Source organism: Leishmania major, chromosome 4, assembly GCF_000002725.2.
Source record: "Leishmania major strain Friedlin complete genome, chromosome 4".
Classification (NCBI taxonomy): domain Eukaryota; phylum Euglenozoa; class Kinetoplastea; order Trypanosomatida; family Trypanosomatidae; genus Leishmania; species Leishmania major.
This window is the reverse complement of record NC_007245.2, coordinates 259,316-276,566: the sequence shown is the minus strand read 5'-3', so window position 1 is coordinate 276,566 and position 17,251 is coordinate 259,316. Positions and strand designations below refer to the sequence as shown.

At 59.5% G+C, this 17,251-nt stretch overlaps 6 protein-coding genes across 6 annotated transcripts; all 6 read left to right on the top strand.

Moving 5' to 3' along the window:
• Nucleotides 1-325: 325 nt before the first annotated feature.
• LMJF_04_0670 (conserved hypothetical protein) lies at nucleotides 326-784 on the top strand (the record flags this gene model as incomplete). The annotated part of the gene is made up of 1 exon (XM_883469.1): nucleotides 326-784. One exon carries the CDS (start codon nucleotides 326-328, stop codon nucleotides 782-784), a length of 459 nt encoding a protein of 152 aa, XP_888562.1.
• A 1,697-nt stretch (nucleotides 785-2,481) lies between these two features.
• On the top strand, nucleotides 2,482-2,931 carry LMJF_04_0660 (conserved hypothetical protein; the record flags this gene model as incomplete). Its single annotated transcript, XM_883467.1, has 1 exon — nucleotides 2,482-2,931. One exon carries the CDS (start codon nucleotides 2,482-2,484, stop codon nucleotides 2,929-2,931), a length of 450 nt encoding a protein of 149 aa, XP_888560.1.
• Nucleotides 2,932-3,619: 688 nt separating this feature from the next.
• LMJF_04_0650 (serine-threonine protein kinase-like protein) lies at nucleotides 3,620-7,330 on the top strand (the record flags this gene model as incomplete). Its single annotated transcript, XM_883465.1, has 1 exon — nucleotides 3,620-7,330. The coding sequence occupies one exon, from the start codon at nucleotides 3,620-3,622 to the stop codon at nucleotides 7,328-7,330; it is 3,711 nt and encodes a 1,236-aa protein (XP_888558.1).
• Nucleotides 7,331-9,225: 1,895 nt separating this feature from the next.
• On the top strand, nucleotides 9,226-10,215 carry LMJF_04_0640 (hypothetical protein; the record flags this gene model as incomplete). The annotated part of the gene is made up of 1 exon (XM_883463.1): nucleotides 9,226-10,215. One exon carries the CDS (start codon nucleotides 9,226-9,228, stop codon nucleotides 10,213-10,215), a length of 990 nt encoding a protein of 329 aa, XP_888556.1.
• A 1,548-nt stretch (nucleotides 10,216-11,763) lies between these two features.
• On the top strand, nucleotides 11,764-12,366 carry LMJF_04_0630 (conserved hypothetical protein; the record flags this gene model as incomplete). The annotated part of the gene is made up of 1 exon (XM_883461.1): nucleotides 11,764-12,366. One exon carries the CDS (start codon nucleotides 11,764-11,766, stop codon nucleotides 12,364-12,366), a length of 603 nt encoding a protein of 200 aa, XP_888554.1.
• A 677-nt stretch (nucleotides 12,367-13,043) lies between these two features.
• LMJF_04_0625 (hypothetical protein) lies at nucleotides 13,044-14,060 on the top strand (the record flags this gene model as incomplete). Its single annotated transcript, XM_003723204.1, has 1 exon — nucleotides 13,044-14,060. One exon carries the CDS (start codon nucleotides 13,044-13,046, stop codon nucleotides 14,058-14,060), a length of 1,017 nt encoding a protein of 338 aa, XP_003723252.1.
• Between the last annotated feature and the right edge of the window lie 3,191 nt (nucleotides 14,061-17,251).

Below are 17,251 nucleotides of genomic sequence, written 5' to 3'. Positions count from 1 at the left end.
CCGTCCTTCCATTGCCGCGTACAGAAGGGGGTGCGACACGCGTGCCTGTGTGCTCCTCCCCTCACCTCCGTGACTCCCCAGCACACTTTTCTCCCCACCCCCTTCCCCTCCTTATCGTCCTTACCTCCTGCGCTGCTCCCCACGCGTGACGGGCCATCCCCTCCTGCGTTCTCGTTCACGGGCGGCCTCGCCGCGTCGGAACAGCCAGATCTGCCCACCCACGCCTTCCATCGTGCTCGACCGAACCCACGCAGCAGCGCGGCGCTTCGTTGTTTTTTCGCTCCTTCGTAATTACACCTCCTCCGCCCACGTGACAGCTAACCCAATGGCTCGCTCCCGCGCAGCGCCTCGTGCCAGCGGTGGCAGCAGCCACCACGCCGCCGCCCCACCGCCGCCGAAGAAGGCGGAGCCGCTGCATCAGTCGACCCCCCACGCGCACCCGCCGCAGCCGAACGGCGTCACAAACATCTACGTTCAGCGTCCGATGGCCGGCGGTGGCGGTAGCGGCATCCTCGGCACGATGGCGGCCGTCGCCGGCGGCAGCGTGCTGGGCCACGGCATCAGCAACTACCTCTACGGCCACAGCAACCAGGCGCCGACGCAGCCGGCAGAGGCGCAGCAGTTGGCACAGGCCGCGCAGCAGGAGGGGCACGTCTGCACGCCGCAACTTGTGGGCTACTCCAAGTGCCTTGAGGCGAACCCCGAGTCCGCCGACAGCTGCAAGTGGGCGTGGGACTACTTCACGCAGTGCCAGAGAGAGCACCCGATGCAGCCTCCACAATAGTATTGACGGGACATCATGTAGGCGACTTTGATGAAACCTTGTGGTGATGGTGGCGGGTAGGTATGGGGGTAAAGGAGGGCGGCACCCGCACATGGGATTCCGTGTCTGTGTATGTTTGTGTGGGGGTTAGGCTCGTCATGTTGACCCAGTTGAAGAAGGGGAAATCCGAGCGCCGCCGCCGCCCCCCCCCCTCCCCTCCTCTTCTCCCTCGGTACAAACGGCCCAAGCATGCACACGCGCCACCGCCACCGCCCCCTAACGAGAAGACACCCACAGAAGCAGAGCATATCTACAGCAGAAAAAGAGAGGAGGGGGGGAGGCACACACCCACGCACGAGCCATACACATAACGTGGACACGTACGTATGTATCAACGGTGCACCACCGCCACCACCACCACCACCACCCTCTCTCTATCACTCGTCCCCCATCCCCGGTACGGCATTACTGTCAGCCAAAGTAGACACAGTGACGGGACGGAGAGAAGGGCGGCGAGAATATTCACTGGACATCCCTCCTTTACTGGTGTGTGTGTGTGTGTGTGTGTGTGTGTGAAAACGTGTTTTGTGGCTGTATCGCCCCCTCGCCCACTCGCTCCGCCCCATCCTGCGTGCCTGTAACCGTTGCCCTCGTTGTTGCTGCCCATGTGCTTGCCCGGGGGGAGGGGGTGAGGCTAGAGGGCTTCTCTTGTTCGCTGTGTATGTGTGCGTGTCTTACCTCTCTAACTATATATATATATATATGTATCTTTGCGCATGTTCCCGCACCGTTTAGGACGGAGGAAGGGCGGTAGCGGCAGCAGCCTCCCATGCGTTTTCATTCGTGTCTACCTAGAAACAACCCAACGCCCGCCGTGTGTGTAAGTGTGTGTGCGTGTGTGTGTTTGGCGGGCAACCGGCGACTTGCATGCGAGGGTACATCCTCGTCGACGCCTCGCCCGCTGTTTTGCCTCTGTTCCAGTTCTGAGAGCCTCTGGCAGCACCACGTGTCCTCCCGCTCGCCTGCTTCTCCGACGCTACCCGCCCTTTCCGGCTATCGGCTCAGAAACTCCCCTCACGCATCCCTACAGCCTCGCATGGGTTGTTGTATCCTCTCTCTCTCTCTCACCTCTTCCCGTGTGGCACATACACAGACCCTCCTCCCCCCCCTCCTCCTCCTCCTCCTCCTCCTCCTCGAGATCAAGGCATACAGCTGATCAGAAAGCGATAGAAGAGGTTGGACCGCTCGCACAGGCGTACGTATCACCACGGCCACCACCCTCGGCGTATGTTGGGGCCGGATATCAGGTCCTTCACACACCCTTTCACACTCTTCCCCGCTCCTGCCCTTGTGTTTGTTGTTTGTCTCGCCCTCTCTGCGTGCGTGCGTGCGTGGTGATTCACGGAGGTGGGTGAGCGTTTATCTGCGCGTAGCCCATCCCACCCGTGTACGCTGTCGTGCAGCGAAGCATCTTGGCGCCTCCCCGCTCTCTCTCTCTCTCTCACGGTCTCCGCCCCTCTGCCAGTTCTGCGTCTCCTCCTCCTCCGCGCACGACGAACACACGCTGTCGCGGGGGGAGGGGAGGGGGCGCCTGCGGGTTATTCTAGATCCCTCTTCCCTTGCACACATCCGTCATCCACCCCACCCCCCATCACACAGACACGCGGCTGCAGAGAGAGAGAGAGAGGAAAACGGAGCTCACCTGTGTGCCTTGGAGAATGCCCCGTAGTCGTGGTGGCGGTGGTGGTGGTCTTCGTGGTGGTGGCCGCCAAGGCTCCTTCAGTGGATTTCGGGCCGAGCGCCGCCCCGGTACCACGTCGCACCCGCCGCAGCCAAACGGCGTCACAAACATCTACGTTCAGCGTCCGATGGCCGGCGGTGGCGGTAGCGGCATCCTCGGCACGATGGCGGCCGTCGCCGGCGGCAGCGTGCTGGGCCACGGCATCAGCAACTACCTCTACGGCCACAGCAACCAGGCGCCGACGCAGCCGGCAGAGGCGCAGCAGTTGGCGCAGGCCGCGCAGCAGGAGGGGCACGTCTGCACGCCGCAACTTGTGGGCTACTCCAAGTGCCTTGAGGCGAACCCCGAGTCCGCCGACAGCTGCAAGTGGGCGTGGGACTACTTCACGCAGTGCCAGAGAGAGCACCCGATGCAGCCTCCACAATAGTATTGACGGGACATCATGTACAGCGATACCAGAGAAACGGTGCGAAAACAACAGGCACACACCAGCCCCGCCGCCCCCCCCCCTCCTCCTCCTCCTTCTTGCGTTGCTGCACGCAGTCGCCACCAGCCGTCGTCAACGCGGCATGTGTGGCCGTAGTTGTATCCGCCACTCCTCTCTCCTCAGTCTCATGAACCGCCTCGGTCCCCGCAAGTTTCTTTCCACATCTGTGCCCGCTGCTTGTCAAGATCCCCACTGCTACTATACTCTCGTGTGTGCGCGTGTGTGTCCGCGCCGATGCGCTGCACGCTGCCGCACCTTCGGCAGTCTCCCTCCCGCCCCCCGCGTGTCACTGTCCACCTTCACGTGACGACACATCCCTAATCTTATTATGGTCCTATGCTTCTCTTGCTCTAAACACACACACACAGCGCGACCGCACTCCTCTCCCGCTGCCACCGCCACCTCTTGTCATTGTTACCTCCGACGCTTTCGATTTTACTCGGCGCAGCGCTGCGTGGCCATGAGGTTGCACGCACGTGCGCAAGCACCTCATACATGACTGCCAGAACGCAACCCCACGCAAACAGCCTCGCCAGATGCTTCATCGCCCTCCTCCCTCGACCACTCCACGTGGCGCCTCACCACTCGTCTTTGCACCCTCCCTCTTTCCTCCTTCAAGCAGCTCTCGATGAACGCACCGGTGCATGAACGCAGTGGCACCAGCAGCAACAGCGTGCCACCTGCGCACAAGAAGCAGCGCTATGAAGGTGGGTGTAGTGGCAAGGTCCTTCACGACCGTGACGCGGATAGTGTGTCTGTCTGGGGTGTCCTCGTTGCGCAGAACCTGCCGTCGAGAGAAAACGGGCTGCTGGCACACGCATCGCGTTGCCGCTGCCCTGTGGAAGGGGCAGACGTGCCGCGGAAAGAGTCAGTGACGAAGCTGATAGCCTCATCGTCCCTGTGCAACCCTGGAGAAGACTGGTTGTGGCGGCACGTTCCACCAGCTCTACGGCAGCTCTACTTTCCGGCGTGCTCCCACAGCGCCAGCACGTACCCCTGCGCATCTGCGTCCGCGGAGTGTTCTGAGAAGTGTTGGACGGCCTCGCTGCAGCAGGAGGGAGACAAGTCTCACCCCTCACCACCTCGCCTTCTCCTGCCCCTGTGCAGCACTCGCAGCAACAACGGCGCTGTCCGCCTCGGTCGCCTCGCCAGCAACGATATCGTCTTCGCCACGAATCCGTGTGTCAGCAATGTGCACTGCACCATCGCCTACCAGCCGGAAAGTGATCCTCGTCGCGGTGACGCGGCGGCGGCGCAAGACAAGGAGGCACAGAGGGCCGCCTTCGAGGCGACCGGCGCCGTGGCCAAGGTCGTGGATCCGCTTCATCACAGTCCTCGACCCGCAACGGAGGCGCCAGCTGTGCCGCATCCACGCGGCGATGCAACCGGCCGCAACTCCGCCGCCGCCGCTCACGTTGTGCTCTCGGACTCCAGCACAAACGGGTGCATCGTCAACGGCCAGAAGGTGGGCAAAGGCCGCTCGGTGCGCCTGCGCGACGGCGACGTTGTGGAGCTCATCAACGCCGGCACGCGGCACACAACGGACTACAACCTCGCGTTTCTCTTCCTCACGGCGGAGGTGTTTGTGCGTTGGGTGGCACAGCAGCCGCATCAGGCGAGCACGACGCAAGGTGCCGATGAGGAGGACATCGCCTCGGCGGAGAAGGCTGCGAAGAAGGAGCATCAGCAACGTCAAGCACTGCCGACAGCTGCGCGACGGCATGCGCTGCTGTGCAGAGCGCAGTGGAACGTCGAGGCGCAGGTGCGGCGCATGTACGGTCACAGCGTTGACGAGTACTACTCCCTTGATCGGGCACATCCGCTGGGGCAGGGAACGTTCGGCACCGTGTACCGTGCTGCCTTGCGCGCAGAGGCGTCAGCCTCATCGCAGTCACCGTCCCTCCTCGACGCTGGTGTTGGTGTCGCGGCTGGCGTGCCCTCAAGCTGGGAGTACGTCTTCAGCGGCGACGGCGTCGTTGAGTGGATGGCGAACCCGGCAGAGGTGACTGAGCTACGGGAAGCCTACATACGGGGGAAGGAGCAACGGGCCCCGGCCGCGGTGCTGCATGTGTCCGCGTCGGCGGCCTCGACAACAGCAGCGGAGGCGGACGCAACCACTACAGATGATGCTGCGCCACAGGTGTTCGCCGTCAAGATCATCCGCAAGCAGCGCATGTTGGTGGAAGCTCTTCGGCAGCAGCAGCAGCAGCAGCAGCATCTCGAGGAAGGCGAAGGCGGTACGGATCGAGCACCTGTGTCGTGCATCCACAACGCCACCACCGTCGCCACCCCTGATACTGCGGAGGCAGTGCCAGGGACGATATCGACCGCAGATGCCGCCGTGATTGAGCAGCTGCTGCTCATGGAGACGCAGCCGGACGATCTGGCCGCGCAGAGACGGAAGGAGTGGACAGCAGGTGTGCTTGCCAGTCTTCAGCTTGCCGACTCAACGCCCGCTGCCCTGGCGCCGTCCTCCTCGCTCAGCGCATTGCGGAAGTCGCAGCACAAGCCGCGAGACGACGACGACGACTCGAGTGATGACGGGGACGCACAGCCACTGCCGCAGCAAGATCGTGAGCAACGCCGTCGAGAGCTGATCCGCTGCCTCCCCAAGGCACTCCGCCGCACATATGAGAAAGAGCTGCAGCACCGCCGCCGTCAGCAGTGCGAGATCAACATTCTCCTCGCCGTGCGTCACCGCAACATCACCGCATTGTACGAGGTGTTTGACCAGCCAGACCACCTGGCATTGGTGATGGAGCAGGCGACCGGAGGGGAAGTGTGGGACCTGCTGCAGATCTACAAGCGACGTGAGCGCAGGGGGCAAACAGGTGCTCGTAAGAGCGAGCGTGGCGCGAACAACCATCGTGACACCGGTGCGCAACGGCTCGGCGACGGCAAGAGCGACTCGACAACGGCAGCGGCGACTGCAGCTACGTGCGACGACGACGACGACGTTGAACTCGTCTCGGTCGGCGGCCCGCTGCCGGAGTTCATGGTGAAGATCATTATCGTTCAAGTGATTGAGGCAGTGTTGTACCTGCACACGATGGGCATCATCCACCGTGACTTGAAGCTCGAGAATTTGATGCTGCAGCGCCCCTGCGACCGCTACGCGCTCAACGCGCTGCAGCTGCAGACGTTGGTTCATCAGCTCCGCGCCTACTCTCGCCCGCACCATGCAAGCGATGCGTCCACATCCGCCGCGACGACGTGTGAGGAGGACAGTGAGGCGGTGGAGTTCACAAATCCGCTGTCGGTTCTGTACACGGTGCACGTACCGCGGCACATGTGGCCGGTCGTCAAGGTCATGGATTTCGGTCTCTCGCATGTGCTCGACCAGCTGCAGACACATCCGTTCGACGCCGCCGGGGCGCCGCACGGCTTCATCGGGACGCTCTCGCAGATGTCACAGGGCGTCGAAGGCAGCTCTGCTGCAGCGGCAGCAGCAGCAGCCAGGGAGGCGGTGCCGGAGCGGGTGAAGCTAATCTACTCCCGCAACGACGCAACGACGAGCTGCGGCACCCCTATCTACGCAGCCCCTGAGGTCACCAACCCGGCCTTGCGCCCGGACAAGATGGGGTACGGTGCAGCAGTCGACATGTACTCCGTCGGCGTCATCGCGTACGCGCTGCTGACGGGGCGGGCACCGTTTCCGTCAGCGAAAAACCCGCGGCGGCCGGGCGGGCCACCGGTGGTGAACTATGACGCCCCCCTGCGCGTCCAGCGGCACCGTCGCCGCCCAGCCAGTGCTGGGCCGCTCCCATCGTCACGGCCGTCCAGCTCTGCGGCACGCCCTCCTTCTGAGGTCGCGTGTCTACCTCCGCTGTCGGTGGCAGAGTCCGTGCGCGTGGTGCTGCCGAAAGAACGTGCCGAGCTGTCAGCTGCGTCTTCCACCGCCTCGGAGCAGACTCGGCAGTGGCGCCGGCGCGCCGAGGCAGTGGCGGCATCTGTGCGGTGTGCGGAGCAGAAGGGTGCCCATGCGGAGGGCAGCGATGGCGGCAGCAGTGCAACGCTGGCTGACCCGCTCTTTGCCACCACCGTGGAGCAGCTCTGCGCATCACTCACCGCATACGCCGACATGTGTGCGTCGGGTGGGCTGGAGGTGGACCTCGATCGCCTCGTGTACGTCTCCGCGGACGCTGCCGCGACCGGTGCACAGGCAAACGCGTCCGTCGGTCGCGTGATGGCGCCTGATGGGCACGTCGCGGATGTGTTGCTACCTCCCATCTCGGCGCTCGGCACATCCTTCCTTCGCGGACTTCTGGAGAAGTACCCTTCGCGGCGGCTGACGGCTTACGAGGCGCTGCAGCATCCGTGGTTGCGCGAGTGCGTGTGATACCCTGAGGCGATGGGTCTGGCGAGCCTATCATCACCCACTGGCGGGTTGATTTCTGAGTGTGTGTGTGTGTGTGTGTGTGTGTGTGTTGTTACGCCCGTGGAAGATTGTCTTGATGACGCGTTGGAGCGCACGGTCGCGCTGTTCCCTCCACCACCATCACCACCACCGCTGAGGCTCGAGCAAGGATGGTGAGGATCCGCCGTGCCGAGGTCCCGCGCCCGTGCCTGACGCTTCGCCACAGCGTCACACCACAACGAAACCGCACCAAGAAAAGAAAAAAGGCAAGCCATGATGGAGCTGTGTGGAGCACGGTGCCGCCGCGCACAGAAGGTCGCCGTAGCGCCCGTCTGGCGCGCGTACGTTCGCATGCCTGTGTGCACGTGGGCCTTTCCCTCCGCACGCGCTCTCGCGGAATGCCTCGCAGACGCACCCGCAGAGCCACTGCTCACCAACTGGACTCATGTGTCCTCCCATACTCCCTCTCTTTCTCTGTGTGTGTGGCGTACTCCCCCCCCCGTGCGCCTGTTCTCCCTTTTGTTGCCATGGGCATCAACACCGCTGCACGCGCGCATTGTGTGGCTGCCGTTGCTGCACCGGCACGTCTCCTGCCACCCACCCACCCGCACGCCATACGTGTACATGACATTGTTCTGCCATGGTTTCAATATCAGCTGCGTTCCGTCGTTCGCGATACTTCCGCTTCCGTCGGCCTCGTCTACCACTTTGTTGTTGTTGCCGTGTGCCGACGTTGTTGCGGTGGTGGATTGCAACTCCGCGCCATCTCAGTTGCAGTCTTGCCACCCACCCACCCCTCTCTCTCTCCACAACCCCCGCCCCTGTGCCGTCATCCATCCCCTGGCTCACTGACAGAGTCATCATCACCAACGGCCACTTGTTTCTCTGCGTCGCACGTTCACGTGGTTTCGTGAATGTAGCTTTCCTCTTCCCTCACCCCACCTCCTTCTTCCTTGCTCTTCGCACTCTCATCTGTGTGTGTGTGTGTGTGTGTGTGTGTGTGTGTGGTGTCGTCTTGTCCGCTGCCTCTGTTCCACACTGGCATACGTGGGGCTGCAAGGGCACGCACGCGTGCTCTTCACAGTCTCTCTCTCTCTCTCTCTCTCCTTTCTCCTCTCCGTTACGCCCTCCGCTATCATTTCCGTGTGTCATTGGTCTGCTACATACTTGTGTGTGCGTGTGCGTATTTTATTGTGCTTATCGGGCTGTCGCTTGACTGTCTTCCCGCCGCCTGCGCCGTTCATCGTCGTCGTCGTCGTCCCCCGCTCCCTCTCTCGCGCCCGTGTCCTACGTCTCGGCGATACTGAAGCGCGTGTATCTTGTTCGACGTGTGCCCTGGTGTGTTCGTAGCGAAACCGGCAGCATACGTGCGAACCCCTTGGCGTGGTGCGGTGGTTTGACAGGCTGTCGCAGCCGCAAGAGCCAGGAGAAGCGCACTTGCTCGTGGTAACCACACGCGCACGCACCGTGGCAACGACGACGACGACATACGTACACGTCAGACACAGCAAGCGTTGTGTTTTCCCTTTTCGCTTCCCCCCCCCCTCCTCTTTCGTTCCTGCAATATACCGAAAGGGAAGGCGATTGAAGAGCTTGTTGCTGTGTGTGTGTGTGTGTGTGTGTGTGTGTGTGTGTGTGTGTCCTGCTGCGCTGCACGCCCTTGCATTCCCTCCTCCTCCGCTTCAGCGGCGTCCGGCTCTCTCCTCTCCTCTTGCATTCCACTCACGCCCGCTTCTCTGGTGCTTGCTCCTACGTGGCCTCTCACACACGTAGGAGCGCCCACGCACACACACACACAGAGAGAGAGGGCGCAACACGGGCGAGGGGGCGGGGGGGAGAGGAAGAGGAAGAGGGGGGTGGGGGGTGGGGGGCGAAAGATGGAGCACCGACCGCGACCGGAACTGACGTTCGCGCAGGCGAGGTATGTCAACACGTCCCACCCAGCGACGGCCACGTTCCCGGCCGCCTGCAACATTTTCGCGAGCGTGTCGAGCAGCGGCTCGATGGCGTTGAACCTCCTGCGCGTGGCAGTGCCGGCGTTGGCGTTGGTGATGCTCATTTTGTGGATGGCGCGGTTTGTCGTGATGCACCTTGAGGCACGGCGGATGCGGCAGCAAGCGACCCATTGGAGAACGCTGCCGAGTTACGCTGAGGTGCAAGCCATGGCGGCCGCCCTGCGGCCAACGCGTCCAGCTTCGTCGCAGGAGGCAGCAGAGGATGATACCACGCCTGCAGCAGCGGCTGAAGCTGGAGATGCAATGCACTGCATCATCTGCTTCTCCACCGTCGTTGACCACCCCGTGGAGCTGCTGCCGTGTGGTCATCAGCAGTTCTGCGCCCGCTGTCTCGTGCAGATATGGCAGTGCTCCGGGATTTACCGGCGGCTTCGGTGTCCGCTGTGCCGCCAACCTGCAGAACTTGTGTGCCCCGTGATCGTCGCCAACTCGAAGCCCTCTGTCGATGATGTGCTGCTCTTGCAGAACTACAACGGCGGTTTCTGCGGCACGAAGAAGGTGTCACTGTTAGACTGCTGCGTGCTGCGACTGCGCGTCATTACACATGCGCGTCTGCTGCCTATCGTTATCGGGCTCCGCATCGCCGTTCTCCACGCCACCATGTTTGCCTACATGCTCATGCCGACAAGCCTGACGGAGGTAGTCGATGGCGCCGTACAGCAGCAGCAGGCCGTCAAGCCCAACGTGCCCTCGTCGGCCCTCGCCGCCGCGTACGCCAGCGTCGTGCGCGTCTTCACCGTTGTCGTGTACACCGCCGCGAGGTACGCGGACGACTTCTTTCTCGTAGCCGTCAGTATCATTCTCACAGGCCACCTCCTGCAGAGCGCGCTGTTCAAGGATCTCAAGCTCTAGCCGCCGTCTCGGGAGAGGGTGGTGAAGGCTGCGCGCGTGCGTGCGCGTATAATCAGCATTAACGCCCAGCCCCCACCCACTCTCCCCGCCCCGCCTCGCCTCGCCAGCTCTGTTCGATAGCTGCTCTCGACATGCGTTTCTCGCTCGCTTTTCGCTTCGCGTAGCCGTCGCCCCCACCCGCCGCGGCCACGAACCACGGCGTCGGAGGAGGAGGAGGAGGAGGAGGAGGCGGCCGCGGAACCTCCGGTGCCCACCGCGTGGGAGACGTGCGCACGAGCAGATCCGCACCCGACCCCTTCCCCGCCCGAGGCCGAGGAAGTCCCTCACGTCGTTCCCCACCCCCCACCCCCTGTGCTTTTCCTTGGTGGACCAAAACACCGAAATGTACACACCTCTGCGCCAATAAAAAAACAAAAAAACTCGTCGTCGTCGTTTTTTTTTTGTCTTGGCTGTTCCCTTCTCCTCCCCCCTCTCCGGAGCCATGGCGATGATAGTGTGCTTTGCGGGTGCGCACCATGTGCGCGCGCCTGGCTCGCCCTCCCCGTGGCGCGGTTCCCTTCACCGAGCTCCCGCAGAGACTTGCGAAGAAAACATGGAAATGGGGAAGCACATCCCCTCCTCCCCCCCCCCCTTGGCTGAGCATCTGCAACGACGATTGCGCGCCCAACGGCCGCGGCGCCCCCTTCGGCACGCACGACGTGGCCATGCGAAGCTGCACCGCGGAGAGCCGAGGCACCGGCCCCCCAACCCTTTGCCACCACCATCACTTCACCGCCCCCTTCCAGAGTGCGGCGCCACCCACTTACCCGGGCGCCGAGGCCGCGACGCCGGGCCGGCGACCCATGGCCCCGCCCCGGGGGTGGGGCAGCCGGTCGAAATACCCCCACCCCCTTTCCTCCGCCGCTGAGCATGCCGCCAGGGCCACGCACGGCCCCACCATGGCGACCCCCCCCTCCTCTCACGAGGCCGCCCAGCATGGCGGGCACCAAGCCGGCAGCACTCCCACGCCCCCCATCCGATGCGCGCCCTCAGAAACCTATGCCGGCTGACCAGTTTGAACTTTCAAGTGGAGCCCGCGAGATGTCTCCGCATCCAACGCTGTTCTAGCTGTGCATGTCTCCCTACCCTTCGCCTTATCCGTGATCATGATTGAATTGGTTTTGAGCACAGGGCAATTGTACTTTGATTAAAGCGCTACTCCACATGTCTCGGTGTTGAGCTTGTGGAAAAAAAGAGCAAGATACAGATTTCCAGTGTGTAAACGCTGTCACTTCACCCCGCCGCCGAACTATCGGCTCCCCGAAAACCATTAAAAAAAAAAAAGATGCACGCCACCTCTGCTTTGCTCCAACTCTCCCACTAGCACCGCACAAAATAGCACTGCTCGCTACGTCTACTGTGCGCTCTATATGACCTCTTTTTAATCTCTCTCTCTCTTCCCTCCTCCTGCTTCCTTGACAGCCCTCGAAATAAAAAAAAAATCTCAAACATCACTGAAAAAGCGAGTAACGCCAACTAGAACACCAAGTCTGCCCTTTGTTCGCCAAAATGACGATGAATTTCGGCAATATGACCCTTGGGGGTGCCATGGCCACCTTCGGTGGTCAGTCCAACCCCATGTGTAATTACACGAGTCCGCTGGCGAAGAAGTTCGTGTACAAAGAGGTCGGGAAGGTATACTACCCACTCCGCCGTCACGTATTCCGCACCAAAGTTCGCACCGCCGCAGAGATCCGCTTCAACGAGATCGTCAAGCGGTACATGAAGGAAAAGATGACGTTCAAGAGGGGCTGCTACGCTGCAACCATCACTAACACTGTAGAACTGGACCACATGGGCAGCATTATCCCGAAGGACGAGTACGAGGTCAAGCGCCTGACCAGCTATATGACCAGCAAAAAGATGAGCAATGACTATAAGAAGCACATGCAGGAGCTGTGGACTCGTGTGCTGTTTGTGTGCGAGTCGACGAACCTGGTCGGCGTGACTGAGAACGCGATGCACCAGAACTCACGCCCTGGCACGGATGAGGAATTCATGTCCCTCATTTGGTACTCCTCCTTCGTCACGACGTTGATGGCGTTTGTCGTGACCCTGTGCATCTGGTGGTACCGCTACGGCCAGGCCCCGCAGTACGCTGAGTTCAAGTAATCGACACAACTTTCACGAAAAGGAAAGGAGAACAAAAATACTAACTTACGTGTTTCCATCTTTTTTGTTGTTCGCTTCCAATTGGGAAATATTAGCACTTAGGATATTGCAAACGGCTTCTCTTTTTCTTTCGCTGTTGCTGGGCAAAGTTGGAAAATGGTGCGTCATATTAAATCAGGGTTTCAGCGCTTTGTGATTCTTTTTTCTGTAACCCTAAGCACGCCTTCTTTTCTGATTTCCTTTCATTTTTCTAGTCAGCTCTTCAGATTAGTGTAGTCAAGCAAACAACGGAGTTGTTGGGAAATCGTTACGGAAAGAGTGAAACCTCCGTGAACTGTGACTGGGGCAGCATCCACCACAGTTTTGTGTCCATGCATTCTGGAGTTCATCGAAGCAATTAGCGGTGCAAGTCGCCCCCTACCGCAGCAGAAGCTCGGCAAAGAGAAGCAGCATGCCCTCTGCTGGGTGCGCCTTAACTTTTTCGCAGGGTCGCAGTGATCTCTTTCGCGTCTTGAAGCCCAACGTCATATAATGATTCTAACGTATCCCTTCCCCCTGTTCTCCTCAATATTTCCTTACCAAGCCACCATTTCATTCTCGTCGATATATGTTATCAAAAATGCGCTTTGCCTTGTGAGCTATCAGCGTCTTTCTATTCACATGAAGCGGCGCTGATAATGAGCAATGGAAAAGAGCAAGTAATAGCACTGCTGCAAGAGCTTGGAACAACTGCAATTCCAAAGTTTGTCGACAGCGGAGAAGCACTCGCATACATGGCGTACAAGGATGGAGTTCTTGAAAAAGCAATCACTCTTCTGAACTCAGAGCATAGTGAGCCCAAATCAAGTAGCATTGAGCCACTGCGTGTCAACAGTGAACAACTTGCTAACGCTGTTATCGAGCGTGTATTTGATGAGCATACACGAGTGCTTCGGTCGAAGCTTGCCGAAGCTGAAAAAGCGGCGGGCATGTGGAAGAAGGTTGCTCTTTGCGGAGGCGCTGAGGAGGGAAAGTCGGTGTGCCACACCGCTCTTGCACAATCGACCTTGTGCGTTCCAGCGCGAGTCTCAGTCGGCTCGCAAGTCTGCAGTACAGATGAAGATACAGCTGCATTCGACAGCAACGCGAGCGTGCAACAGCGCAAGCTCGTCTGTGAGGCAGTAAAGGAATGGCTGGCAGGCTGGACTGCGAAAATGCTGAGTACTGTAGGCGAGAAACTAGAGCTGTGGTGCTCCTCGCAGCTTGGCCTCACTCCCGTGAGGATAACCCAGGACGAGCATGAAGTGAGACGTCCTAGCCTCGATGACAGCCTGATGGCGTTGGACAGCCAAAACTCATCGAGACATGCACCTCGCCAGGTGGATAATGCAAGGTTGAGCAGCGGAAAGATTTCAAGCAGGGGAAAGAACAAAATAAGTGCAAGAAAGACATCGCCGTCTCTTGCTCTTTCACCTGGTGAAAATCATGTGCAGCCCTTGATCCTTTCTCCTTTGAATGCAGCCGCCTCCAGTGTGCCGACGCCGAGTCACCCTAAAGTGGGTACGCATTCCCCTCAGTATGCTCAGCCTGGATCACAGCTGTACGTTATGCGGACAATGAGTTTGAAAGCGCGTGCGAAGCAACTCAACGGCAAGCAGCAGGCCGCCATATCAAACATCCCAGTAAGTCGAAAGCCTCATCTACCACATATATGACAGATGAAGACGGCGTTCTTCTCGTTTATTCTGTTACTCTATCTGAATCGTTCTTCTTTGTTCTTCTCATCTCGGTGGGCATTACCCTCGCCTGCAAAGAAAGCCGCAACAGCAACGAACAGGCAGGAGGTCTCAGACAAGCAATATATATACATATATATATAACAAAAAATTTCTTGGTTTTCAAAGCAATGTATACTGGCTTGTGCTTCTCTTTCTTGTTGTCTTGGATCTTCGAATACTTGTGCACGTATTTTTTGTTTCTTCCGACTAGCTTCATCGCTTCGAGCGCACATCCGCCCCCTGGAAAAAAAAACCTATGTAATAGAAATAGGTGTGCAAAGGCTGCCCGTGTAGGTGCCGTAGCCAAAGGACGTTTTCTGCAGCAAGATTTTGTTTGTCGTCTCGGTGGCAGGCGGGCGGGGAGGTTTTTAAGGTCTCTAAGACGGGGGCTTTCCTTTTTTGTGGGGCATCCTCCTCCTCAAGGGCATATGCACCTCGATGCGCTTAGATTTCTTTTGGCCGCCTGTTGCATTCATTCTACTACATTGTAGATGGTTCTGTTCCTGTACATTTGCCTCGCAGTGCTCACCACGACGGAGGGCGCCCTCCTGGTCACAGCCTTTTGACACAATGAGCTACTGTATGTCGAAGTCTATCGTCCATGTTGACGATGGTCGCCAGAAATTTGATGCGTTCATCGGACTCTGCTCCCTTGGAATGGACCTGCTGGCAATCTAGTTGGACAACTACTTTGATGGACTCACATCGGAGTCCCTCTACACGTCCTGCTTCAATAGGAATGGCTACGAGTATCTCCTTGCAAATTACCTCCAGGGACGCCAAGGTGCGCTGAAGCAGACAGGCGGCATCCCGTCACGAGACTGGTCACAAGACTCCCACCGCTAGCAGCGTAAACGGCGTCATGAACGCTTTTCTCGGTTACCGGGCTGCTGCGCTGGAGTCGCGCCAGTGGAGCAGCAACTTCAATCTCACTCTCATCAATGCCTTCGCCAGCACGCACACAGCAGATGCCGTCGCAGCGCTTCTACGTGACTTGGCAACGCCGCCGGAGCTGACGGCGCATAAGGTATCTTCGCCTGCAATGAAGGAGAGAACGGAAGCTGGGGTTGAGCACGCAACAAGAAAAAATCACCTCTCATGGCTTGCAAGCCCTTGTCCAAACCATCGAAGAGCTCCGACAGGGCCTCTGCAATGAGTGCAGCGCCCATAGCACACAGAGTGGCCGCAACCTCGATGATCACAATTCCATTGAGATCTCCTGCGCTGGTCACAATGACGTATAGCGGGCACGCTGTTGTTCGTCGAGGTGATGGACGCGAAAGAATGACGACAGGAACAAGGTCTGGCGCATGGATGTGACTGGGCACATCACGAATCCACCGGTGGACGGAGCCCTCACTCCCACTGGCAACCGCTAGGTGGGGTTTTTCCTTCTGTGCGTGTGTGTGATTCGCCCTCCACTTCGGGCAGCGAGCCTCTGGCGGCGGTGATGACGCTGGCAACACTACCACCGCAACGGACGAGGCAGCCACCCGAATGCTGGGCTCACACACCACACACACACACACACACAACTGCGATGATGCGATCGAAGCAGAGGCAGCAAGGATCTCCCAGCGGCGGCTGTTAGCCCATCGTTCTCGGACCGCCTGTCTATCCCCGTTACTCCGCCAAGCAGCCAGGTGAGTCCTGATTCTTTTTTGTTCATCAACACACCATTTTGTTGTCCTGACGCGTTATGTTCTCCACACCGTGTGTGTGGGGGAGTGAGGCGAGTGGGGGTGGGGGGTTTCTCATGGTCAATCTGGTGTGTGTGTGTGTGTGTGAGAGAGAGAGAAAGAGTGATGTTAGTGTCCTTCGACTCGCTCGCGTGGCTGCTTGTAAGAGGGGCGTATTGCGGCTGCTGCTGTGTGCATTCGCGGGTGGTGGTGGTAGTGTTCGCCCTTCTCTCTTTCTTACTCCCTCTCTCACCGCGTGTATTAATGCGCCGTCTTCCCTCCTCCTGTGCCTACGCTCTTCTCTAAGGCGGTGCGAATGCGTGTGTGAGTGTGCGATGTACGTGTTGGGAGGGGCAAGGCGCTGCTCGGGAGGGAGGGAGAGGTGTGTAAGGGCCAGAAAAGCAGGTTGATCGTATGTGAACAGCAACGGCACGCGTAGCACAAAAAGTCGCATGAGTACAGGGCGACCCCCATCTTCACTTGGGTGCTTCACTTCTTGGAGGCGTGTGTGCGAACCGCGCCCCGCAGCGCCGACTCGTTTCTCCTTTCTCTCAACCTTCTTTCTCCCTTCCACTTCCCTCCATGTCGTCTGGTGACGCGCACCACCATCGCTGCGACTGCTCCCGCTGTGCCTTCTTCATGTCTGCTCCACCTTGTCTGTCTCCGCGACTGTATGCATCGACTCCACATCGCACCCGCCACCGCTGTCTCTGCCATCTGCCGCTTCTTCAAATTACTTTGCATCAGAACTGCGTGACGCATACGTAGCTGTTCGCTCCGCTCCACTCCCCTCCCCACCCACCACCACCTCTCCTCGCGTGCGTGCATACTCCTGTAGGTGTGTGCGTGTGTGTGTGTGTGTGTGTGTGTGTGTGTGTGTGTGTAGGGCCATACTGTCGCGACGGCCTCGTCTACGCCTTCTTCATCTCGGCCCACCCACCCACCCCTACTTTCCATCTCTTCAGAGCAGCAGTTGTTTACACCACGGACAGACTCACGGGCGGCTCGGCACACACACCTCGCTTTCTCTCTGCCGGCCCCCTCTATCCCATCTCCACGCCGGTTGAAGATTTTCTTTGGTGGCTTGGTTTTCGCTTCTCGCCGTCTCTCGTTGTGTTTCGGCCCGCACCTCTTAGACGCACACCGAGGCACGTGATGGCGTGTGGGCGTTGTTCTTGTTATCGGCTTACCATCACCATCTGCTGACGCGGCTTCCTCTATCGCCAGCTCGATCTCTCCGGCCGCTTCCTTTCTCTTTAGATTTCCGCACCCTCGCTTCTTGGTGCGCACGCCGTGTGTGCGTGCCTTCATTTTAACTAGATCACGCTTGGCAGCGGCAACAGCAGAAGCCCCGTCACACACGTGGGCGGCACGGACGTACATCAGAAGCCTCGCACTATACGTTGACTTGCCTTGCTTTGTTGTTGCGTCCTTGCTCCGCTGTTTTTC